Source organism: Neophocaena asiaeorientalis, unplaced genomic scaffold, assembly GCF_003031525.2.
Source record: "Neophocaena asiaeorientalis asiaeorientalis breed wild unplaced genomic scaffold, Neophocaena_asiaeorientalis_V1.1 scaffold648, whole genome shotgun sequence".
Classification (NCBI taxonomy): domain Eukaryota; kingdom Metazoa; phylum Chordata; class Mammalia; order Artiodactyla; family Phocoenidae; genus Neophocaena; species Neophocaena asiaeorientalis.
Window position 1 is genome coordinate 3,406,789 of NW_020172781.1, and position 26,191 is coordinate 3,432,979.

At 48.4% G+C, this 26,191-nt stretch overlaps 1 protein-coding gene across 1 annotated transcript in view; it reads right to left on the minus strand.

The window, feature by feature from the left end:
• GCN1 (GCN1 activator of EIF2AK4) overlaps nucleotides 1-25,451 on the minus strand; it is a 56,458-nt gene extending 31,007 nt beyond the window's left edge. Inside the window, exons 1-22 of the mRNA XM_024741379.1 lie at nucleotides 25,427-25,451; nucleotides 20,689-20,791; nucleotides 17,280-17,343; nucleotides 16,615-16,746; nucleotides 16,019-16,127; nucleotides 13,062-13,160; nucleotides 12,837-12,971; nucleotides 11,949-12,017; nucleotides 11,711-11,819; nucleotides 11,038-11,112; nucleotides 10,657-10,785; nucleotides 10,110-10,160; nucleotides 9,732-9,830; nucleotides 9,337-9,510; nucleotides 7,708-7,860; nucleotides 6,370-6,462; nucleotides 4,259-4,334; nucleotides 3,948-4,107; nucleotides 2,696-2,885; nucleotides 2,480-2,604; nucleotides 1,533-1,711; nucleotides 829-922 (exon numbers count right to left, since the gene is read on the minus strand). Of these exons, the coding sequence (XP_024597147.1) occupies nucleotides 829-922; nucleotides 1,533-1,711; nucleotides 2,480-2,604; nucleotides 2,696-2,885; nucleotides 3,948-4,107; nucleotides 4,259-4,334; nucleotides 6,370-6,462; nucleotides 7,708-7,860; nucleotides 9,337-9,510; nucleotides 9,732-9,830; nucleotides 10,110-10,160; nucleotides 10,657-10,785; nucleotides 11,038-11,112; nucleotides 11,711-11,819; nucleotides 11,949-12,017; nucleotides 12,837-12,971; nucleotides 13,062-13,160; nucleotides 16,019-16,127; nucleotides 16,615-16,746; nucleotides 17,280-17,343; nucleotides 20,689-20,791; nucleotides 25,427-25,444 (2,436 nt within the window). The 5' untranslated portion in view covers nucleotides 25,445-25,451. The remainder of the gene's footprint in view (nucleotides 1-828; nucleotides 923-1,532; nucleotides 1,712-2,479; nucleotides 2,605-2,695; nucleotides 2,886-3,947; nucleotides 4,108-4,258; nucleotides 4,335-6,369; nucleotides 6,463-7,707; nucleotides 7,861-9,336; nucleotides 9,511-9,731; nucleotides 9,831-10,109; nucleotides 10,161-10,656; nucleotides 10,786-11,037; nucleotides 11,113-11,710; nucleotides 11,820-11,948; nucleotides 12,018-12,836; nucleotides 12,972-13,061; nucleotides 13,161-16,018; nucleotides 16,128-16,614; nucleotides 16,747-17,279; nucleotides 17,344-20,688; nucleotides 20,792-25,426) is intronic.
• Between the last annotated feature and the right edge of the window lie 740 nt (nucleotides 25,452-26,191).

Here is a 26,191-nt window from a genome sequence, read left to right on the forward strand (position 1 = left end):
CTCTTCCAGTATAAGCTAAAGCCCTGCAAAGACCGAGAGCACTCATTCATTTGATAAGTCTTTACTTAGCACCTACATGGTGCCAGGCACTGTTCTAGATGCTGGGGAGACCGTGAGAACAAGACCAAGTCTCTATCCTCACAGAGCTGACAATCTAGTGGGTGCAGGTAGACCACGAACAGGGAAACAGATACATAAACAAGGTGACTTCAGATCATGACCAATGTTATGAAAGGAATAAATATGATGCATAGCAAATGAGAAGAGGCACGGGGTCTACTCTGGATAGGGTGGGCAGAGGGGTCACCTCTCCGCGAAGGGGATATGTGGGCAGAGACGTGAAAGACAAGAAGAACCCAGCCTTGTAAAGACTGAGGGAGGACAAAAAACAAAAAACAAAAAACCGAGGGAGGAGCAAACAAAGGCTCTGAGACAGGAAAGAGCCCTGTGTGCTTTGCTCCTGTCAGAACCAGTTCTGTCACTGCCGAATAGAGCGATAAACCACGATGCCCCAGCGGCTACACTGTGCCAGGCCCTATGCCTACTATCAAGAGGACAGATAGGTCCCGGCCTTCCAGGAGCTGTGGGGACAGGCATGGAATCAAGCAACACCACTTAGCAGAGGAAATACATGAACTACTGCCAGCAGAGAGAAAGATTTGTTTTCCTTGAGTTGGGCGTAGAGAAAGCTACCTGAGAAAGGGCAGATAAAGAGTGTGGCAGGAGGACCCAGGATCAGTGGGGAGGTCGGAGGAGTGTGCCATGGGTCAGGATGACCCAAGAGACCCGCCTGAGGCCACCCCGTGTATGAGGCCTCCATGTACCCACCTCCTTCAGCTCCAGCTCGATGATCTGCTCCTTGAAGGAGTAAGCTTTGTTCTCTCGCTTCATGTTGGCCTTTTTTATGCTGTCCTGCTGGGCACTGAAACACCAGAGCAGGTGATCAGCCAGGTTCAGAACAGCCACCAGGCCCTTCAGCCTCCCACCAGCCATAAAACCCCAGCTAGTTTTTAAGTCATATGCACCAGGAAAGTGCTGGATACTCTACATGCTCTTGTATCCCAGGCCTAAGTACTGTGCCTAAAACACAGCAAGCACTCCTCCAATCAACAGATACATTGTTTCATTTACTCCTCACAAGACCGTACAAAGGACACATAGTCTCCATCTGACAGGCACTTCTCTGGTGGTCCAGTGGTTAAGAATCCACCTTCCAATGCAGGGGACGCAAATTCAATCCCTGGTTGGGGAACTAAGATCTCACATGCCACGGGGCAACTGAGCCCAAGCACCACAACTACTGAGCCCGCGCGCTCTAGAGCCCACGTGTCACAGCTAGAGAGAAGCCCGTGAGCGGCAACCAAGAGGGCGCGTGCCGCAGGGAAAGATCCCACATGCTGCCACGAAAGATCCCGCGTGCTGCAACTAAGACCCGACGCAGCCAAATTAATTAATTAATTAAAAAAAAAAAGGAAAGAGAAAAAAAAGAAAACTAAGTCTTGGGGCTATTGAGCCCATGAGTGGGGGCTCACCTCTGGATGATGGATTTGTCGTACAGCTCCCCGGCAGGGGTCTGCATAATAGCAAACTCCTCCCGTGTCACCTGGCACAGCGCTGGGTTCTGCACGGAAGCGGTGATGGTGCTGATGAGCTGAGGGAGGACCCGGTCTGGGGACAGGATGGAGAGGGAGCCCATGGCATTCATGGAAGACTGCCAGACAAACATAGACACGGTCAGTGAGCACCACAGCTGGCACTGGAGAGGGGTCCTGCCAGGCCTAAATGCCCCAGGCAATTGGCTCCCCTTCTTCTTGCCACTGCCTGCTCTTTCTGAGCACTGCCTACTGGAGTGGACAACCATAGTGTGTGCCTGCCTTCTCAGCGAGCTGTACCTACCTGGTACTAGCACCCTGATTTGGGGGACACATTCCTCTCCCAATCTCAATCTCCGTGGTTCAGGTGGAGCTGACCCCACCCTCTCCAGAGGTGGGCACATGACCCAGACCAGGATGGGCCTCAGGATAAGCACAAGACCCAAGTCAGGTCAAGCAGGGCAGTAAGACCCCATGACAGCTGAAATGACTGGAAAAACGCAAGCTTTTCCCACTGGAGCTGATGGGGGACAAGAAGCCTGGAATAGCTATCCTGCTACTAAAAAGGGGAGACTGAGAATGGAGCCCATACCGTGGAAAGCAGAGATGGGACACAGATGGATGAGACAGAGAGATGGACAGAGAGCAAGAGATACACCACCTACAAGGTCCTGAAGACACCTGAGTCCCTGTCCAGTCACATCCTGGGTCTCACCAGTTAGATGAGGGAACAAGCAAGTTCCCTCTTGTGCTCAAACTAGTTTACATTTTCTGCCACATGAAACCCAAGGGTTCAACCCACTTTTCATCACACCTTCACCTGTTTCTCTGAATCTCCCCTGTCTGGACTCTGACCTGAGACCAGAACCAGCTCACACGCCAATTACCTGGTTCAGGGGGCTCTGTGTGGTGATCCTGGGAATGATCTGATCCAGGTGCCTGGTAATGAAGGCTTCCGGATCGATCTTCATCCTGGCAAGAAGTGCTGGCCACAGGCCAGATTGCACAGCCACTGAAGGGAAGGGGAGCTCTTTGAGGCCTTCTGCCCGGCCTGCTCCTACAACACAGTCCCCGCCCCTCCAATACCCGCCCCAGGCACGCACCTAAGGACGGGTGGTGGGAGATGATCAGCATCTCCTGGGCCAGCTGTTCCGTGTTGGTGACATCATCTTCCAGCCCCGGCACCCCAGAGATGATGCACAGAGCCTCCTGCAGGACCCGCGGAGGCACGTAGGCCTTGCCCGCCTCAGTCACCTCCCCAGCATCGGTCACAAGAGCCTCTAAGGGCAGCACCTGTGGGGAGACAACACATGAGCCCAACTGCTCAGAGCCCTGTGCAGGCCTGGCACACAGGAGATGAAGATGCCAGGGAGGCAGCTGCCTCTCATTCATGTTGTTCTCTGGGCTCCCTGCTGGTGTGGATACTGACACCCAGTGCCTGGCACTGGGACCCACAGGTTATGAGATGGGCCTGGAAGGAAGCACCTAAAACAGCCCACAGGGGAAAAGAAGGCAACAGACACTGGTCCAGGGGACCTACCCTGAGACTGCAAGTCTGTCACTGGACCACACCCCTCAAGCAGGCTTAGGGAAGGAGGGAAGCAGTGAAACAGGGCACAAAGAGCACTGAAACTAGGAGCCGGGTCTTGCGGGTCAACTCCCAGTTCTGCCACCCACTGGCTGGGGGACCCTGAGCAAGTCATTTCAGCTACCGGAACCCTGGACAACTCATACAAAATAAGCATAGTAAGCCTGTCAGCCCTTTAAAGGCATTGTGAAAAAACTGAAAGGGACAATGGGTAGAAAACACTTTAAAAATTATAAAGTGCTTTAAAAATGAAGTGTTTTTCAGGCTTCCCTAGTGGCGCAGTGGTGAGAGTCCGCCTGCCGATGCAAGGGACGCGGGCTCGTACCCCGGTCCGGGAGGATCCCACATGACGCGGAGCGGCTGGGACCGTGAGCCATGGCCGCTGAGCCTGCGCGTCCGGAGCCTGTGCTCCGCAACGGGAGAGACCACAGCAGTGAGAGCTCCGCGTACCGCAAGAAAAAAAAAAAAAAAAAAAAAAAAAAAAAAAAGAAGTGTTTTTCCATTACTCAAGAATAAAAAGGTTGAGCTACATGTCATAAAACATGGGAAGAAAGAAAAGCATCTGAAAAGGAAAAGGAATTATATGAAACAAGGTGTTACCCAAACTCCAGGGCAGAAGATTCTGGCATCACACAGAGTCTGAGTGAGTGAGAAGAGTCTGAGTGAGTGAGAACAGCCCAGGAGCAGTCTAGTTAAAATCCCACAGCATAAGCAGGGTCAGCTAAGGGGGTCTGAGAGCCCCAGTTCTGCAGCCCAGATGCCCTGACCTTGTGAGAACTGAGGACAGTCTTCAGCTCCTCCAGGAGTCCGTAGGCCAGCTTGAAGCCCCCGAGAGCAGAGAGCAGCTTCCGAACCGTCTGCTGGGCCTGCCTGCGCACGTGCCAGGTGCGGCTCAGGAGCACCGCCACCAGAGCCCGGTGGTACTGCCTGCAGCAGAGGGACAGGGCGTCCTGGGGTAAGGCCAGGTGTGGGGCTCTCCACAGCCAGCCTTCCACCCCTCACACACCGCCACGTCTCAGGCTCCTGTCAGGGTTTGTGTCATTTGGCCAAAGGGGAAAAGTAAACGAGCCCCACGTACTGCACTTTGTTGCCTGTGAGTCTGTGCGGATGGTCAAGGAAGAGTCTCTCTGTCAGATGCAGCACGGTACAGAGGGCTGGCGGGGGGACAGAAACAGCACAAGTGTTTTTAAAATAGAGAACACATCCAGAAAGGACTGGGAAGAGCTGGAAAATGAACACCAAAATGTAAAGGGAAAGTTACAGTTCACTAGAATTTTTTATTTTATATTGGAGTATAGCTGATTAACAATGTTGTGTTAGTTTCAGGTGTACAGCAAAGTGATTCAGTTATACATATACATGTATCTAATGAATTTTCTTTTTTGCTAACTACACACGTGTGTTCTTTTTTTAACATCTTTATTGGAGTATAATTTCTTTACAATGGTGCACTAGTTTCTGCTTTATAACAAAGTGAATCAGCTGTACATATATATATATCCCCGTATCTCCTCCCTCTTGCGTCTCCTCCCACACTCCCTATCCCACTGCTCTAGGTGGTCACAAAGCACCAAGCTGATCTCCCTGTGCTATGCGGCTGCCTCCCACTAGCTATCTATTTTACATTTGGTAGTGTATATTAAGTCCATGCCACTCTCTCACTTTGTCCCAGCTTACCCTTCCCCCTCCCCACTTCCTCAAGTCCATTCTCTACATCTGCGCCTTTATTCTTGTCCTGCCCCTAGGTTCTTCAGAACCTTTTTTTTTTTTTTTAGATTCCATATATATGGTTAGCATACGGTATTTGTTTTTCTCTGCCTGACTTACTTTACTCCGTATGACAGACTCTAGGTCCATCTACCTCACTACAAATAACTCAATTTCGTTTCTGGTTATGGCTGAGTAACATTCCATTGTATATAATGTGCCACATCTTCTTTATCCATTCATCTGTCGATGGACACTTAGGTTGCTTCCATGTCCTGGCTATTGTAAACAGAGCTGCAATGAACATTGTGGTACATGACTCTTTTTGAATTATGGTTTTCTCAGGGTATATGCCCAGTAGTGGGATTGCTGGGTCGTGTGGTAGTTCTATTTTTAGTTTTTTAAGGAACCTCCATATTGTTCTCCATAGGCACACGTGTATTTTGGAACAAGCAAAAGTATATTCAATATCCTGTGATAAACCATAACAGAACATGAAAAAGAATGTATATATACGTGTAACTGAATCACTTTGCTGTACAGTAGAAATTAACACATTGTAAATCCAACTATACGTCAATAAAACAATTTTTTTTAATTACTATGCAGTTCTAAAAAAGAATGAGAGCGCTCATTATATACTGACGTGAAATTATTTCCAAATCTAGACAGCACAATGCATACAGTAGGAATATTAACACTTGTGTAAAAAAGGCAGAGAACTGATACATAAGGTTATTTATTGGTATAAATATAAAATATCAAAGATACACAAGAAGCTGATAAAATTGGTTCTCCACGGCCAGGGACACTGACTGTATGGCTAGAGATCAAAGCAAGGGTATAACTTTCAGTGTAGGCTCTCTTGGGTCTTTTTTTTTTTTTTTTGTATTATGTGAATATATCTCCTATTCAAAAATTAGCTAAACATTTTTTAAACAGCAGGAAGTGACTAACAGGTGTAGCTCATTAAGAGAATGTTGTGATTTGTCAGTCAAAAGGCTTTTCCAATCACCAATTAGCAGCAGATACTTCTAAGGCAACCTAGAATTTTAAACGTACATTTAAAGATCAACTGTTCCTTCTCTGCCAAGATAGAAACCAGTAGTTCTTCTATCTCCTGGTGTGGGTGGAGCCAGCCACACTTCGCCAGAGCTTCTCAGCTGCCTCTCAGTGCACGAAAACCTCTACGACAGCACCAATTACCCAGTCAACTATAATTACACCTAATATCACAGCTCCACAACTATTAGAGTGCTGTCTCCACAAATCTCCCACTTCCCTCCAATTTCCCTAGCCTTCCACATCCCACAGGAGTACATTCATTCCCACAAAAGCTGAGCTGTTGGCCAGATCACTCTGCTCCAGGTTTTTGCTGAGCTGTCTGGTCAAAACAACAGGCAGTCAGGGAAGGATCCTCTCTGAAGACCCACCAGAGACTCAGCCCCAAACTCGACTTCAACTAAGGGGGTAGTGACTCACCATCCTCTGAAGCCATGAGCAGGAATTTGTCAGAAGTGAAAACCTGCTTCTTCTCATCCAAAATTAGCTGCCAGAAACTGCTCAGTTTGGCCTCTGCAAGAAACAAAAGGTCACTCTACCACACAGCCCCCCACATGCCAGGGCTAGTCCCCACCATGCTGAAGCTGCGGGGGCTGGCTTTGCTGACAGACTCTCCACTGTTGCAGCAGGCAGGAGTTCTCCCTCAGCGGGGGCGGGTCACTCCCAGGCTCACTGTCCTCCGGTTCCGAGAACTAACCGGTTCTTCTGGTGGCATTGCCTATAGGAAAAGCTTTGGTGGTTCTCTGTAGCCCACAGGAGCCCAGATGAGCTGCTTCCCACCTGGAATTCCCACCTGTTCCAGGTGCCAGGCTGAACTACTTGAGGTCCACATGTGGTGCTTTCCCCGCTCTTCCCTCATTTGAACTCACACTGGGCCAGCTAGTGAAAACCCTTCTAGCCCTCAGGGCCCTAGTTCAAATGCTCCCTTCTTCATGAAGCTTTTCCTGACACCCAACCCCTAAACTAAAAGAAATCCCTCCTTTAAAACTGCTCTTATGCCACATTTAATGTGCCTTAAACAACAGATAACTTTTGCATATCCTCTCTCCCAGTAAAGCAGCTTAAAATTTGCTGAAACAGGGTCATGTTCTGCCTCCCCGCCACAGAAGTAGCCCAGTGCCTTGGTATATAGTCAGATGGCACACAATAATATATATGAAAAGAGCTGAACTCCATTTCTAACCACAGGAATAAGTTCAGCTATGTCCCCATGCAGAGTAGGATGTAGACTAAACAAACACAGAATACCGTGTAGCCACAAAAAAAGGAAAGCTCTTTTTGTTGTACTGATTTTGGAATCTTTTCCAAGATGTGTTCAGTACGCAATATGGCACGTATAGTATGTCACCCAGCATGTTTCGGCAATTACACATTGATCATCTCTAGACACGAAACTTAGTGGCTGGAAGACAGGATGGCTAAGGGGAAGCTTTTAACGTTATACCCTATAAATGTATAACCAACTAAAAACAACGTCCCACTTATCATCTGCAGGGATGAGCCTCAGCGTTGCACTGTGCAGCGAGAGTGCAGCCAGGGGACTCTGTCACTGTCCTCCTTTGCCCTGTTGCTCCAATGCTCCAGGACAGGGGCTTGTAGATAAAATTCATCCCTGCAGGTGACAAGTGGCCCTACGACTGCCCAGTGCGGTAAGTGGACAAGCTAATCCTGTAAAATCCTAAATATCAAGGCACTCCTCCCAAGGACTCTGAAAGAGGCCCTTGTCTGCTAGCATCCTGGACATCTCTGGACTCTTACCAGCCTGTGAGTCAGCCATCGAAAGCTTTGAGAGCAGCAAGGCAGCAGCGACCCCTTCGGTGACTACGGGAACCTGAGTGCTTTGGGAGGCTGCCTTCTCCACTGTCTGGATGAGCAAGGGCAACAAGTCCAGGGCCTGCAACAGTGTGTCACCTGTGGAGATAGGACCAGCACCTTACAGAACACCCCAATCGCAAGGAGGCAAGATTACTTGAGAAAGGAGTTATTCACCCATGTCTGAATGGTTAACACCCTTCAGTTACCTTTCAAATATCTCAAGTAAGTGGAATTAAAATCTAGGACTTATATCAAACTCTACAACCATAAAGCTAGAGCTAGAAGGGTCCTTACTAGTCCAATAGTCCAGGTATTCACTTGATGGATAAGGAAACAGACCAAGAGAGGTGAAGTGAGTTGCCCAAGGCCACACAGCTGGTTGAGGGAGAGCCGGGGCAAACCTCAAGTTGACTAATTTCTCTCTGGGGCTCTTCTCCCACACCAGACAACCTCCAGACCCAAATCCCAAAACCAGAACCAATCTGCTGACCTATAAACTAAACTCTGTTCAAAAAAAAAACAGTAGAGGGCTTCCCTAGTGGCACACTGGTTGAGAGTCCGCCTGCCGATGCAGGGGACAAATTTATTTAGGCTGCACTGGGTCTTCATTGCGGTGCACAGGCTTAGTTGCAGTATGTGGGATCTTAGTTCCTCGATCAGGGATCAAATCCGGGCCCCCTGCGTTGGGAGCATGGCGTCTTAACTACTGAACCACCAGGGAAGTCCCAACCCATGTTTTCTTAATTACTAAATTGGTATATAGAGTATTTCACAGTGAAACAAGTATTTCATTTGGATGATGCCATGGATTTGAATCCAAGAAATGTATATTTTAAAGGTTTATTTTATGATTGTTTTTAAAGTATTAAGCAGAACCAACTCAAGCTAAGGAGACTAGGTTAAACCAAGACTTGGCTATTTAGAACTCAATCTAAAATCAAGTTCAATCAGTGCAGCAAAACTGCAAACTGATACACAAGTACAGACACTGTACAGAAGGGGGTCACCTCTCTAGGGGCAGCTCTGGAGTCTCCTAAACATTTTTTTAAACCCAGTCATCATAAGTTTAAACTTGAAGTGAAATATGAGCCCATCTCAGAGGTGGACATCAGTATTAGAGATTTTTACCTTGGGGATCAAGCTCCTACAGATTTGAAGTTTCCCCTCGCTGTGCTGGGGAAGGAGGTAGATGCTCAGGCCCAAATGACAGGTTTGTTAGCACTGAAGCGAGGGCAGTTGTTGTTTCTAATAGGTCCAGTGTAAAGATTATATAATTTACACCTTATAAATCAGTCTTATCAGAATCATTTCTCCATGATTTCAGAAAACAGAGTGACAGGTTCTGGTTGTGGTTCCCCTCTGAATAAAGCTTTGTATTCTGAAGGTCTGATAAGGAGGAGAAGCCAGAATCTGTTGTGAAGACTGGGCTCTGATTCTAGGCTTTATGGATGACTAAGCTAGATGCTCCCAGTGGCTCAGGAAGAAATGATGCAAAAAAAGCTGGACCAAAAGGGAAAGCCTGATGACGCCCTGAAGATCACCTCGATCACCTCTGTGAGGGAAGCATCTCACCTCGGAAGCAGACCAACATGCACTGCAGATAGGCGTGCCTCACTGCAGAGGTGGAGGTTTTAAGGCTGAAGGCTTTCTTGAACCATTCAGTGAGCTTCTTGGGCACTTCTGTGGAGAACCGGTTACACCAGAGAGCCAGGACAGAGGTGGCGTGCACCAAGGTGCCTTCGTGAACTAGGGCAAGAAGCAGAAGTCCTGTCAGCCCTATGTCTTAGACCCACATCACATCACTGCCAGTTGCATGCGAAAGCAAGTAGGAGTAAAGGGAGAGGAAGCAGTGATGCTTCAGGGAGAGGAAGCAGGGCCCTCAGAAGGGGTTCATGGCAGGCTCCAACTGTGAAAACCGGGGGTCAAGGATGGGTCCAGGCTGCACCCTCACCATGGTGCACAATTACCTTCTTGCTGGAGGAAGGGGATGAACAGCTCAGCCACGGTCCCACTCAGGACTTGACTGGAAGGCCCGGCCACCACGTGATGACTGACACTCCCGATCCCTGGAAGGCAGGGGATTCCCTGCTCAGCCCCTCATCAGCACAAAACTGCCAACACACCAGTCCTCCTGTCACTGCCCACCTCCCCAGCAGCCATGCCTCTCCTCTGGCCATGACTGACCCCCTACTCAATCCCCCATCAGACGTCCTGCCTTTTACGGAAGCCAGACTGGGATGTCCAAAACTGTCAGAGGTGTCAAGATCCAACGGACTCACCTTACCTAACAGTTACGTTACACTACCACTACTACACTTCCTACTACCCGTGGAGAAATTCTGTACCTGAGAGGACGCTCATCTTCTGGGCTACAATAGTTAGTTTTCCTTCCGAGCCTGAGAGGAGAGATAGCAAAGATTCAAAATTCACATCTGCCACATTTCCCAAGGGGGTGAATAAGGTAGTCATGTGTGTGACATCAAGATACAGTTTCTGATTCCAGAAGCAGCCTTTCTATCATGTAGCTGGGCTTAACATCACATGTACTGGCTTTTTTTTTTTTTTCTAACTAAAGAAATAAATAATATGTTCTTGCAGAAAATGAGACAAATAGAAAAAATATAAAAGCAACATCTAAAAATCACCCATGTTCCCACGACCTAAAATATTATTAACATTTTGGTGTATTTCCCTCTATTTTTTCCCCCTATGCAAACGATAATGCCTATGCTTAAAACTGAGATCACCCCCATCCACACTGATCTGCACGTGCTTCTGTTCATTCTTGACACAAGCAAACTCAGAGCACCAAGCCCCCAACAGGTCCCGGTACCCAAGGAATGCCAGAGGCCACACCTTGGCCATCCGCATGCCCGGGAAGGACTTGCCCACCTCCGAGGATAGCAAACAGGTGCCGGGCCAGGGCTTCCATCGCCGAGGAGTCACTGCACTGGCGGACCAGGTTCTGCAGCGCCAGCACGGCTTCGTCCATCAGGCGGGGGCTGTTGGACTTCAGCTGACCTGGACACGGAGAGCCGCAGCTCAGAAGCTGCCGAGAGCTGGGTAGCCAGGCTCTCATCTTTGTCTTCCCTGCTCCCAACTCTTCAATCCTGGCTCTGTGTTCTCATTATAAAGGATCTCAGGAAAGAAACTACACAACTGTAGTTTATTTCTAAACTGAGCTGTCTCCTACCCCTTTTTGTACAATAGGGATAAGTACAACCGAAACCCAAGGTGCCATTCCAGGGGCTGGAGAGGGGTTGGGACACTCACCAGCCAGTCCTTTCACGATGTCCAGGGCATAATGGCTGAGATCGAGAGTCACTGATGCCAACAGACTGGAGATAGCTGAGGGGGACAGAAAGCACACATCATGTTGGCCTCCAGGGGAAATGCCCGTTTCTGCCTGACTCCCCAGCCAATGCTCAGGCCTGCTGTGTAGACACACAGGACATGACCACTCTTCATCTCTGTATGGTCACATGGTGGTCACACCTTTGTCCCACAGCTCTGCTGTAAAGCTATATACTGCCCCATCCCAATCAGCAAAAAACTGCCCCTCCGACATTCCACCCACACCTCTTACCAAGATAAAAAGAGACAGAGACTCAACTCTCATATCCTATGGTTTCAAGTGCCACCTCCACACCAAGGTCAAACTGTCTAGGGCAGAGGTTCTTAACCTGGTTTCCAGAAGGTTCTTAGACCTCTAAAAATGTATGCAGTATTTTAAGTGGGTATACTTTTGTGCATTCTTCCAGCAAGAGGGCCCATTACTTTCAACATCCTCTCAAAAGGGTCCCTGATCTCTCTCCCAAGGGCCCAATGAGGTAAACAGTGAATACATCTCCCCCCCCAGCAAGCACTTCCTGCTGCCAAGTAGTGGGGACCCGGCTTATCAGGCAACTTCACCTCCCTCCCACCGTCCTGTTTGGCAGGAACCTACTTTCAAGAACATTCTCTGGACTCCTCAGTAAGGACTTCTGTATGGTGGGCAATATCAGATCCTTAAACTCCGAGTGGGACATGTATCGGAGCAGAGGGGCACAGTTATCCTACAAAGAGAAAGGGGTCAGGCACCCAGCCTTCGTGGGAACAGACCAAGAATAAAGGATGGTTCTGAGTCACAGAATTTAAAATGGGATTTAGCTTGCCCAGGTGAGTAAGGGCCACCTCACACTCACCAACAGATACTTCTGAGGCTTTACTTTGCTCATCAAGATGTTCTTCATATAAAAATCCAGCAGGGCACTCTAGGGAATACAGAGACCTGGTTAGACCCTGACGTTCTGAGATCCCTCTTGTGGGACTGCTTCTAAAAAATACCAATCAGTGCCCCAAATGTCATGGTGTCAAGCATGAAGATCCCAGTGATCACTCCATTCCCCATCTAAAAGCCTTCCACAGCTTTCCATGGCTCCTGGGAGCAAGTCCAAGTCCTTGGCATGGCTCACAGGCCTACCTGCTACCCTCTTTCACCCAGACACCCACATGCCCCTCCAACCGCACTTTGCCTCCTCTACATTCCTGCCCACACGCTGCTTTCTCTGCCCAAAATGCCCTTCCTCCCCTCTTGACCTGTTAACGCCTATTCACCCTTTAAGTTCCTTCATTAGAGATGTGTTCCCTGACCCACAGCCTAAGACAAGTCCCAACCAGAGTATCACAGCCTCTTGCGCTTTTCCTTTGCAGCGTGTCTCACAGAGATAATGAGATGACGATATGTCTAACAGCAGCCTCCTCAGATTCAGTCCCGCCCGGGAAGGGATCACAGGTCCCTCACGCACTGCTGCATCCCCAACACCTGGCACAGAGCTTGGCACAAGGCAGATGCTCAGTGTGGGTGAATAAATGACTGTATGAACAGGCAAATCATCATCCCGTTAACTATGGCAGGATCCATCCCAAGCCACAACTGGAGGGGAAACTTTCCAGCTCCTCAAAGTTCATATATCACCATGAAAGGCCGGGGTCTCAGGTGAGAAAACCAACAAACTTCAGATAAGGCCAGCAGCTGGGGGCCACCAGGGCAAAACAAGCTCCCCCTCCTTCCCTCCATAGAGTCCACTTGCCTTGTGCCGATTGACCACGTCCATCTCCTTGTGGCTCGTGCAGAACTGCACCAGCAGCCCCAGCATGGCTGCATAGTTCTGGTTGGGTTCTAGGCTGAGAATGGCTGACAAGTATTGTTCCACCAGTCCCGGGTTCTGAAGAGGAACGGGTAGAGCAGGTGTATCAGACGGCAGTGGAGGTGGTAGGGAAGAAGAAATGACCGCCACCCTGCTGCCTCCTGTCACCTCTTTCCATAGCTTGGTGAGCTTCTTCACAGCACCATCCACGGCGTGCTTGTGGGAGCCGCCTAGCACCTCCAGCAGGAGCAGGCACTGCACCTCTACCTGCAGGGACAGGGAGGTTCAGGTCCAGACGTAAAATGGGAGTGGAGATCCCATGGCCCTCATAGCCTGCCCAAGACCTTCGTCAGGCCCGCCAGAACCTGAGGTCATCTCCGCCAGGCCTCTCCCACTCAATTCCAGCCAGATCCTCTTCCCTCCACCCCCTGCCCCCACCCCCACTTAACCCTGTCCCGGAATTACATCTGTTCACTCAAGCACTTCGTTAATAAGTATTTGTTGAGCACCTACTATGAGTCAGACAATGAAAACACCTGGAGAATAAGACAGACACAGTCCTTGCTTTCATGCACCTCATAGTCCAGAGGGAGAAAAAGATACTAAACAAATAAACACACAAATGAATACATAATTCCAGCAAGGTTAAGTGCCATGTGGGAAAAGGTTAAGCATTCTGTTTCATATATTTCTTCATCTGCCTTGACTATTCCTTCATTAATTCTACAAGCAATGAACGCTGATGAAGTGGCAGGCACTATGCTAGGCACTGTGGATACAGAAGTGAACACTGATATGCTGATCCTGCCTGCAGGGGGGCCCACTATCCAACCCAGAGTGAAGCACCTAATAGGTGCTCAATTAAAAAGCCTCACAGGGCTTCCCTGGTGGCGCAGTGGTTGAGAGTCCGCCTGCCGATGCAGGGGACACAGGTTCGTGCCCTGGTCCAGGAAGATCCTACATGCTTCGGAGCGGCTGGGCCCGTGAGCCATGGCCGCTGAGCCTGCACATCCGGAGCCTGTTCCCCGCAACGGGAGAGGCCACAACAGTGAGAGGCCCGCGTACAGCAAAAAAAAAAAAAAAAAGCCTCACAGAGACTGTATGTGTCATGAACACCCAAGGTCACTGGTGAGCAGTGGACTGCCACCCTGAGAAAAAAGGCATGCTTAAGAAGTCTGCCAAATTCCATTTGCATGTGTACAAAATGGCAGATGTACAAAGTTATTCATGGCAACAATTTTTTTATAACAAAAGACTATAACAACATAAGTGGTCATAAACAGGGAACTAGTTATATATATACCGTGGTACATCCACTCAAAGGATTAGTAAACAGTCATAAAGAATAAGAACCTCTATATAATACTCTGGAACAAATCTAAATCCAGTTAAGGAAAAAAACACAAGGCGAAAGAAAAAAGTTTGTATGTATGCTACCACTTGTATAAAAAGGTCTATTTAGTCATATACACAGAGAATACCTCTACTACCTAAGAAACTAGTAATAGAGGGGGACCGAGATGGCTAGGGAAGGGGTGGGAAGGAAACTGGTATATCATTCTACACCTGTTGAATACTGAACCTTTTTTAAAAAATTATTATTAAAATAGCTTTTTAAGCTTGCTGATATCACATTCAGAACTATATTGCTGTTCTTTCTTCCTGGAACGTTCTAACCCATAATCTGGGCATGGTTTTTTCTTTCATATCCTTCAGGTCCCTGCTCAAATGGTACCTCCTCCAGAGGCCTTCCTCCCACCATCACCGTCCAACCACTCTCTCTATCCTCCTGCCTGCTTTTCTGCTGCACGACTCTACACTTTGTCATTTATGTGTGGACCTGTTTGTGTCCACCCTCTCCCCACAACTGAAAGCTATGAGAAAGTAAGGTCCTCTCACCTGTCCCGTTTCAGCCTCAGCTCCTCGAACAGCACCTGACACGCAGGGGGCCCTCAACAAATACTTAAGGGACTGAATGAACTACTCCTATGTGTATAGTCAACATCAGCAATGAGCAAAGGAAAAACCCAGATTCAAGACACAGAAACCACCACCACGGTTTCAAGCTCCTGATGCATCCTGTCCCATAAACACAACTCCGGGTTGACCCCTCCCCCTCACTAACCCACACTGACTTACCTTGGATAACGGTTATAAGAATTCATTGGAGACATGCTAGTGAGGGAGCCCATGATAAACCATCTTACAAGAAGGCCTTTTGGTAACAATGGAACCCACACTCTGAAGGTGCTTTTCCAGCATATCCACTACCTGTGAGGTTTCAGTGTTCTTATCCTTCCATCAACTGCTGATGGCATATCTATGGTCATCCCCAGAAGTATGCTGGATAAGCTCCCAGGGATGAGGCCTCAATAAGTCTTACAAGCTGGCTGTGTCAGGCAGAGGTGCTCACTCCTCATTTACCTGCACAGCCCTCTGTAAGTTTCTATAGCCCTTTCACACCTCTTTTGAGCCCATCTTCATGGCAACTCTTTGAGGCGGATGGGTGAGTGGTACTTTTCCCCATTTTTGCAGCAATGGGAAATGGGCTCCGAAATTAGGTATCTGGCCAAATCTCATGGCCAAGAGTCAAATCCATACCAAGATCCTCAGACTCCTTTTTTGTTAAACCGTAAGACCATCCCTCTTGCCCTCCACTAAGCATATCTAGACATTCAAAAGAATCTCCCAACCTAGCCTATTGGGCCGTCTCTGGTTAGCAGACATGCTGAAAGGCAAGATAGGGAATGTGGAAGGAGCAGGCATAGAACGGGAGGAAAGAATTGGTATTTTCTGGGTTACTTGTTTTCTGCCTGTCTTCCCCATTCTGGCCTGTCACGTCTTCCTCACATGCCATGAAGGCAGGGACCATGTTTCTCTTGCTCATCACTGTATTCCCAGGGCCTAGCACCATGCCTGACCCAGGAAAGCTCAAAGATATTTGATAAACAGACCAATGTTATTATGCTGCACTCATGCCCATCCACCAAAGTCACACACCTCAGGGTAACTCAAAGTGCCTGGTCACCCAGCACTAACAGCACTGGCCAGAGAAGGTGCTTAAACATGTCCCAACTCTGTGCAAAGAGCTGACCGGCACGACTGCAAAGACCCGGGGAACCTACCAGTTTGCTCCAGATGTCTCCTTGCCGCTTGGCTCTCGAGGGAAAGACAATGCGCACCAGTAGGCAGGTCCAGGACAGGGCCAGCAAGGCAGCCGAGCCACTGCTCTTACTGAAAGGGGAGGGGAGGGGAGGGGAGGGATGAGGTCAGAGCAGCAGCCTCCATCTTGAGGACGAATGCTCACCACAAGGCCTTGCCTGCTATGCAAGACTCTCCACTGACCTAACTGGAACTGGAAACTTGTTCCCCACAAATCATCTGTGACAACTCAGGACAAGGAGTGCCAAACTCCCACCTCTTAGCACTCACAACTATAAATCAAAAGGATGGTTTGCTCCATTCAGTGCCTAGTGGGCATTTGGTTTCTCCTTAAAATGGCCTTACTTCCACTGGTTTCCCAACCCTGTTCCTTAGGAAAGTGGTTTCTCCACTGGGCCTGACATCTTGGCTTCTCCGTCCATTCAGAAGGCAGACTGCCGGCACCCCTCAGAGTTGCAAAGAGGAAAGGGGCAGGCATGTTCACGCCTGCTCATCTGCACCGGCTTCTCACGAGTAGGACTCCACCAACCCCCAGTGGGCCACCACCTTTACCTCTTACCTGGGGACACCTGCTTTGGAGCCAATGCCTGAAGACTGCAGAGAGTGCAGAAGGTTCTTAGCAGTGGCTTCTGGCTGGGCCTCAGCCAACTGCTGGATTGCTGCCTGCAGAGCCCTGCGTGAGGCTGCATCTCTAGGAGGAGGAAAGAAGGGGAAGGTGAACATGTGGACTCGGGGCAGGGGTGGGGGCTTAGGCCAAGCCTGGTCTTTCTCAGGAAGATTAAACTGCACTGTATTCCAGTGGGTCATAGATGATGGGATTAGGAAGTAACTGGATAAATCTACCTCATCTGAGAGTTCTGGAAGCATCTAATAAGGGCAAATGAGCCTTAAGGCTGTAAGCACAACATCTACCTTTAGGGAACACTTACTATAGGCCTCAAACTAGGCCAAGTGCTTTTACACACATGACCGGTGCCAGCATAGAGACTGAGCACTCAACGTGGCAAGCAACGTTCCAAGAACTTGACTCTTACTGACAACCACCTATGAGGTAGGTAAAAGCATCATCCCTGTTCTGCAGATGAGGAAACGGAGGCACAGAGAGGTTCAGTAACTTGTGCAGGACCCAGGTAGTCTGGCTCCAAAGCCTGGGCTCTAACCACCACCCTATATCACATTTCTGCACAAACTGCTCTGGACACTGGGCCTTTGATTGGGACTCGCCTGTATCGATGCAGAGTCAAGCAGAATAATTTGCAGAGGCCTTTCACTGCTCCCTCTGGCAGATCTAAAACCAAAGATTACACAGAGGTTAATAAAATAAAATCTACTCAATAAAATCTACTTCCTGGGCATCTGCTCGAGCCAGGCATTCTGCTGACATGACCTCTGCCCACTGGACACTCCCCGGGCGTTTGAGATAGAATTCCCAACAGGAAAAAGTAATGACAAAATAGGACTCTAAAGAAACATCTAGCACGGGAAGGCTCTCGGACAAACATCTGTTAAATGAATGAAACTAAGGCAAGACAAGTGCCCTCGAAATTTAACATGCTTTCGAGTGGAGGTGCTAGAGTACAGGAAATGTTCTGCTTCTTGATCTGGGTGCTGGTTACACAGCTGTGTTTAGTTTGTGATAATTCAGCGACCTGTTCACTTATGATATGTGTACTTTTCTTTATGTACGTTCTAATAATTGGTTTTAAAACACAGGACAAAACTTAAGTACTATGAGGGATCAGAAAAGAGAAGAACACCTATAACAGAGAGGTTTCTGAAGATTTTAAGGACACAGAAGCTTGGCCTAACAGATGAGTAGGATGTGGACAAACGGAAAGAGGGGCCTGCATGCAGAGTGGTGTTAACAACATGAGCAGAAGTGCACGGGATAAGGCGGCACAATGCCTGTGCAGGGTGCGTGAGGAGGAGGAGGAATAACAACACCCGACACTTAACCAGTGCTCATGAGGCACCAGGCCCTGCTCTAAGCATTTTATATACATTAACTCAATTCCTGTGAGGTGGGTACTGCAACTGAGCTCATTTTGAAGATGAAGAAACCAAGGCATGGAAAACCAAGCACGCCAGCTGAGTGAAAGAGAAACTGGTGAAACAATAGGGCTCAATAACGGAGAGCCAACCTGTGACAGGTTCTGCATGCCAGACTGAAGCCCGCAGACAAAGAGGGGAGGGTCTGACACGGGGAAATGTACGCTGAGTGTCAGACTGACCAGCGTGGGAGGCACCGAGAGCAGGAGGCCCACAAAGGGCTTGCACAGGGCCTCACACTTCAGGCACCCGAACGATGGGGGCATGGGGAATGAAGGAGGGGCGGGCACCCAGCTCCCCCAGGGCCCTGAGCCTGGTAATGGTCCATCTGATTTGAGGCTACCTCAGTAACGGAGGAAAAGAGTGACTGGAACCGGGAACAGGTTGTGGCTAAGAGAACAGTAGTAATAACCGCTAATAGACACTGGGCGTTGACCATAGCCAGGCACCGAGTCAAGCACCGTCCCCGTGTGTTCTCATTCACTCCTCACTCCAAGGAGACAGGCTCACAGGTTAAGTAACCTGAGCCGGGTCCCACAGCCTGTAAGTGGCAGAGCCATGGCTAGAACGCAGAGCCCTTCTCCTCTGACTCTGCACTAGACGCCTGTGACTGGAAAGAACAGGCACAGCAGACACCGCCTCAGAGTCTCAGGCTTCAAGTACACCGAGGCAGAACTGCGGAGAGCATCAGAGGCCTCAGGGCCAGACTGGGCTGAGCCAGGCCGACCATCCGCATCGACAGCTCTGAGGAAGACTTCAACTCCTCGCCCTGGCAGAAAACACTCTGCACCACTGCACCACCTCTGATGAACTCTCCTGGTGACCTGCCTGCTACCCTAACAAAAGGAGAGGCCAGAAGAGTTATCACTATGCAATGACTCCTCCTTAGACTCAAAATCAGGAAATTGAGAATTAACAATTTCATATGGGAGGTTAACTTCCCCCAATCAACTTGTATATCAAAGACTACTAAACATTTTACAAACGTAATTCACCCTGAACTGTAGAATTTCAGGGTGACTGAAGAGTAGAATCACCCTGAAAAGGCCCTGAGTAGTTCATAAACTTCACCCACACATGTCCAACTCCTTACTCCACAAAATGGGGAAAAGTGTAGTATTCAACTGTTACTTAGCAGGGAGTCAGCCATTATGGTTCAGGGAGTCCAGCTAGCATCTATCACATGGCAGCCCTTTCTAACTAGAACTCTGTTCAGAAGTGACCAGAAAGACTTTTGAAGGTGCCATAACACTCATATGCTAAAGTTCTGATCCACAGGAGAATCTCTCAGAAGCTCACAAACAGCAATTTACTTAATTTACACACTACTTTAACAAGCTTGGGTATGTAACCAGGCAACAGTAGATCAGAAGCAGCGAATGAGAATGGGGGTGAGAGGGTGGTAGGAAGTAGGCTTTTTCCTAACAAGTGAAAGCTGACAGAAACGGAGACCCAATTCTATACCGCCATGGTTCTCAAACTGCAGCAAACACAGGAATCACCTGCGGGCTTGTTAAAACACAGACTCTGGGTTCCACCTGCAGGGTTTTGGTGAATCTGAGTCTCTGGGGTGGAGCTGAGAATTTGTATCTCAAACAAGTTTTAGGTGATGCTGATACTGCTGGTCTAGGGACCATATTCTGAGAACCAATGCTGTATAGTAAAAACACACCAAAAGGAAACTCAAAACTAATGAGCATTTATTGGTTGAAGGCACATTAGTCTTATACATGCCCCATAATTTGCAGCAAGAGCCCTCGGGTTATGGTACAGAATCAGGGTAACTGCATGTGCTCAGCATTTCCCAAAATGTGGTGCCCAGACCCTGAACAGGTTTTTGGCAAAAATGAGGTTCAAGGAAACACTGGATTAAAATGTGACATCTGGGCTTCCCTGGTGGCGCAGTGGTTAAGAATCTGCCTGCCAATGCAGGGGACAAGGGTTCGAGCCCTGGTTCGGGAAGATCCCACATGCTGTGGAGCAACTACTGAGCCTGCGCTCTAGAGCCCACTAGCCACAACTACTGAAGACTGTGCGCCTAGAGCCTGCGCTCCACGACAAAAGATGCCATCGCAATGAGAAGCCCACACACCACAACGAAGAGTAGCCCCCACTAGCCGCAACTAGAGAAAGCTCAAGCGCGGCAACGATGACCCAACACAGCCAAAAATAAATAAAATTAATTAAAAAATAAAAGAAATAAAATGTGACATCTCACAAACTTACATGATCTTGGAATCCTTTACTAGCCAATCACTTGATACCATCTTGCTTGTTTTCACGGAACACTGGGAAAATGGTGCCCCCGGTCATAAAGAAAATGTTTTTCCATCCAATAAATCACTTAAGAAAGACTGCTGGTATCTTTTAGAACTATTTCCAATCAAAATGGTTAAAACTGGTAAAAAGGTTTGGCGCCTAGAAGGATAAACTCTCCACCAACCCAACTGCTTCAGTGCAGATTATAACAAGCAAATACTGACAGTGAAGACAGAAGTTGCTGTGAGGTGAAAAGAAGGCCATGGTTCTAAACAGAGAACCCAATTTAGTTTGAAATGAAATCAATGAAATGAAAAACAAATACCTTTTCCAGCAACACATTTCCCCAGCTCACTGAGGATCTCTCTCCGTTCCTTCACACTGGCTGTTGTCACCTTCCCTGCAAAACGCTTTAGTGTCTCAGAAACCTGTGAAGACCAAGCCCACAGAGAAAAATTTCAGCAAACTAACAGAACTCAGTGAAGCTCTCTCTAACCCAGGGTTTCTCAACCTCCACACTCCTGACTTTGGGGGCTGCCTTTATACATCGTAGGATTTTGAGCAGCATTTCTGGCCTCTACCCAATGGACACCAGTAGCAGCACCCCATCCTCCCACCACAGCTGCGGCAATCCCAACTGTTTCCAGACATTGTCAAACATCTCCTGGGGGACACAATCACCCCCAGTTGAGTGAGATGTACTGCTTTTAACCCAACCAGTCAGCCACTCAGTATACCTCATTTAGACGTGGACAAAAAGAGTGAAGGTCAAAGGCAAAGACCTCAGGACAGAAAATATCCCTTCCAAACTATGCAAAATCTAGGGAGGGCCTACTAAATGCCAAGTATGTTCCCTTTATATTATCTCTTTTAAACCTCCCATATGAAGGAGTATCCTGGCAACTCATAAACACAGTTGGCTAGCGGGTAAAAGGTCAAGAAATTGAATCCCAGCTCTGCCTCCTACCAGCTGTGGAAACTCAGTCAAATTATATCATTTCCTTGACCCTCTGATTCCCCATCTATACAGGCAACAGCACCTACCTCATGACTGTTAAACAGAGACTAAATAAGATAGTGTATGTAGAGCATTTACCTCTCATCCCGAGCACAAAATCAGCTACTACTACCAGCAAGCCTTCCAGACAGGCACCATATCCCCATTTCACAGGTGATGAAGAAACCAACTCCCAGAGAGGAAGCCACTGCTCGGACTGGACCTGTGGGCCACAGCACCTGCATTTCTGAAACTAAACCTGAAACCAACAGGTCTAAAAACTGATGCTAACAAGTCCTTAGCTTTGAACCACCATCCATGTTACCACAACTGCATCCCCTGCACAGGGACATAAGCATAAGACCTAGAAAGAGGGGCAGTTTGCAAATATTCCTGAAAATCTGGCTCCTGAACCATATTCTACAGGCTACAAAGCAGGCAGGTTGTGGATACATGAGCAGTTGAGCAGGGCATAATAAGACCCAAGTGGGTAACACCCGCCCTCTTTTTCTTTTGAGGGTATTTCACGGACAGGCCTTATTAGTAGAATAAGACTCAAGGGTGCATAGAGAGAGAAAATAATACTGAGTTCTTCTTACAGATAAATCCCTGCTATAATTCTATTAGCAATGAATAAAATCATGTCCAAAACTGTCTTCTACACAAATTATTTGTTTTAATATTGTCTCTTGTTTTTATAGTCATTCACGTATATAATTAAAGGGTCAAAAAGTTCTGGGAGGTTTGCTCTAAAAATCAGTCACATGCCCTCACACACAAGGACAATCTCTTTCACCAATATTGGCTGATTATTTCGGTAGTTATCGCCATATCTCTAAAATAATTTGCTTGTGCTGCTACTTCTGCCTTTCTACCAAAGACCTCTCTCCCTCTTCAACCCCACCAGAGACCCTCCCCATATCCCTGACACAATTCCTTTGTTTCATAATATGGGTTAGCCCAGTAATTCAGTGTTTACATTATATGCAAATGGTATTCAATTTCCATTTAATAAACTGTTTACTCTCTTGCACAGCTTTTTAAAAATTAACCCTGGAGTTAAATAAAGGCTCCCAATGCCCACTCCCTCCTCACCTCAGTTTGCCTTGTTTTATCTGTTCTAATTAATAATTCAATCCCAAACTTTCTGCCACTTGTCTAAATCTCAATACATTTAGGCAGACCAGGTATTCTACCAAATTCCATTTTCCTGAAGAAGCCTCACCCAGTGCTTTCCGACCTGCCCCAATTTGGTGGGTGATCTCCTACAGCTGGGACTCTATCACCCTGAAAATGTACTCTTTCTTGTGTTTGGGTAAAGTACATCCTCCATCTCGTGAAGTCCTTGCAAGTTTGAAAATATTTTGGCCTCCTACCTGAAGTTTGTCTGGGTACAGAATTCTAGGTTGAAGTTTTCCCAGAATACTGAAGACCTTTCTTCACTGAGTTCTAGCTTTCATTACTGCTGGGAAACCCAACGCCATTCTGGTTCTTGATCCTTTGTCTGAGACCTCATTTTCCCCCCTGGAAATTTCTAAGATCTTCTTTTTGTGTCCAAGGTTCTAAAATTTCACATTAACGTGCTTTGTTGTGAGTCTGTTTTCATCCATTGTACTGAGCATTTTTGATCTGAAAACACATGCTTCCGTTCGCAGAAAGTATGTTGAATTATTTTGTTGATGATTTCCGTGGATATTGGACCTCCCACACTTTTGTGTGGTCCTGTTTTACACAAAACAAGTTTTCTCCAGAGAGAAAACTTTCAGGCTTTTGCCAAGATGGAGAAAGAAAGCTGGGGCTCTGACTGCATCTGAAAAGGGCTTTCAACCAATCCGCCTAACTTAGCCCCTCCCCACTCACCCTCACTTCCAGAGGTTAGCTGATACCACCAATTTCCAGCTGTCAGAGATTCTGCAACGTAAATCAGGTTGGTTCTCAGCTTTCTTAACTTGGCTTAGGATTCATTTCCCTTGGGTCTGCTGAACCCTTTACCACTTATCACTTTCTAGCTTCCAAAAGTTTGCTGCTATTGTCTGCTCCCCATTCTTCCAATTCTCATTTTTTTTCCCAACTCTTTACTAGTTTTAGTGACGCTGGAGGAGATAGCAAGAATAGATGCATATATATAATCCACCCTTTACCTAAAATTCTCACATAGCTGTTTTTCCATGCTAATATTAAATTCCTGGCTATAGTTTCTCCCCCAAAGATGAAAGAGCGTTTCAGGTTTAAGGCTCTTCTTTTTCTTAATCAGAAAATGAATGTTACCCACTTGGGATCCTGTCAGAATAAAACTGAGGAAGATCCTTCAGAGAAGTCATTTGCTGGTGAGATCAGATGCAAAGAGCTTAAATGTTCACAGGTTTCTCTCTAGAGGAGCACCGTCCAGTAGAACTTTCTGTGTTGATGGAAACGTTCTTTTGCACTGTACAATGCAGTAGTCACCAGCCCCATATGGCTACCGGTGCACTGAAATGTGGCTAGTACAACCGAATAACTGAATTTTTAATTTCATTTAATTTTAACTAACTTAAGTAGCCGCTTGGCTATTAATTAACTAGCTACCATACTGAACAACACAGCACTGGAGAGATTTTTTTTTTGCATTTGAGTTTTAATGTTACACAGTCAGCGTGTACTCTCCCAACCCTTTTCAAAATACTCAGGAGACTATGCTTTTCTTTCCAGGATTCACTATAACAAACTTGGAACAAATTACCAGCCCCTGGGACTTCCCTGGTGGTCCAGTGGGTAAGACTACGCTCCCAATGCAGGGGGCCCGGGTTCGTTCCCTGGTCGGGAACTAGGTCCCCACATGCGAGCCGCAACTAAGAAGTCCACATGCCGAAACTAAAACCCGGCGCCGCCTAAATAAATATTAAAAAAAAAAAAAAACTACCAGCCGCTCCCTTGCACAGGAAACTCGCAATTCGCATCTTTTTTTTGTTTTGTTTTGTTTGCGGTACGCGGGCCTCTCACCGTCACGGCCCCTCCCGCTGCGGAGCACAGGCTCCGGACGCGCAGGCTCAGCGCCCATGGCTCACGGGCCCAGCCGCTCCGCGGCAGGTGGGATCTTCCCGGACCGGGGCACGAACCCGTGTCCCCTGCATCGGCAAGGGGATTCGCAACCACCGTGCCACCAGGGAAGCCCAGTTCGCATCTTTTGAATGCTCAGGTTAAGGATTCACTCTCTGGCCTCAGGGCCTCCCTATCAAAATCAATTAATCTCCTCACCCTGATACCCAAGTGAGGCATGCTGTCCTTTAGAGACCCATTTCCTTTTCCCATAATATTGTCTTTTCACCCTAAAACACGACTAAAAGGAGGATGGGATGGAGGAAAAAGGTCTTCCCCAGCTCTTCCCTTAACTATGAGGCACTTCACAGGTAATAACACTCAGGGTGACAAGGCTCTTCCTGAATTGTGACAGTTCTTTTATCTAACGCTGCACCTAATAACAACCATCAACATATATGGAGTCCTACTTTATTTCACTGACTCCTCACAACAACCCTACACGACAGGTACTAGTTTAGCCCCATTTTATGCATGAAAAGACTTGAGAATTGGCAGGGTTAAGAAACTTGCCCAGCGTCTCAGAGAAACTAAAACTGACCAAGACTCCAACTCAGATCTGTATGAATCCAAAGAATATGCTATAAATCCCTGCACATAGTAGGTGCTTGAGAAATATTTGCTGAACACAAAGTTTAAGAGGGAGTTGGCGTTGGCCGGGGCTCACTGCTGGAGGGCTTCGGAGAAATGGAGCAGAGACTCCTTGAAAGAGGAACTTCGGCAACTCCGGAACCGGGGAGGGCCCGACAGGTTCCAGCCGCCGAGGCCGGAGTCCCTGATTCCTCGAGCCCGCGGCCGGTCCGCGCCACCCGGGCCGGGAGCCGGGACGAAGCCGGGTCCGGGAGGGACCGGCCCAAAGCGGCCCCTGGACCGCGCCCTCCGCAGCCGCCGGCCCCCGGCCCCCTAAGCTAGCGGCACTAGCGGTCCGGCCCGACCGCCGCCCTCCGCGCCCCGTCACTGGCCGCGTTGGCCTCGCAGCCGCCCGCCTCACCTGCGTGTCCGCCGCCATCCTGCCGGCGCTGACTCCGGAACCGCTTCCGGAGCGCTTCCGGGTCACAGCGCGGGCCCACACCGCAGAGCGAGGCCGGGATAGTGTTGGGGCCCGGGGCCTGGCGCCCCCGGGCGGGATGGCGGCCGCGGCAGCCTGGGCTTCGAGGCGGGAAGCTGGACTGGGTACCGGGGTGAGCGCCTGGGACTATCAAGGCCTCCTCCCCAGGGCCTTTCTCAGCCCGGCCTCGTGGGAGACGGGGATCCCTGAGGGTTTGTAACGCGGCGAGACCGCCCTGCAGCCATCGACCCACGAGTGCGCAGGTCCGGCCCAGACACCTCCGTGTGAGCCTCTCCTTCGTGAACACCATTTTACAGAAGTGTGTCCTAGATGCTTCCTAGAGGAGTTCCCTTGATAACAGGAACTGAGCTCGCTAAAAGGCAGGCAGCCAACTCGTGTCTTATCCTATTAAAGAGTTTGTACCCCAGCGGTGGACAATGTGAGGGTTTAAAAACAGGGGTATACCTGGCAGTCAGGGGAGGACTCTGGAGCTGAGAGAAAAGCCTGCCTGGGGACAGCTCCTTAAGACAAGGTCACAGGGTGGGAGGCTGCAGGTAGTGGGCCTCATGGTCCAGAGTTGCTTAAGTTTTATTCAGCATGCAGACCTGCCAACTCTGTAACTAGTTCAAATACGGTCTGCACAGCTCAGTTGTCGTCCCTGTCAACAACGGCTTTCAAATTTTTTTTTTTTTTTTTTTTTTTTTTCCC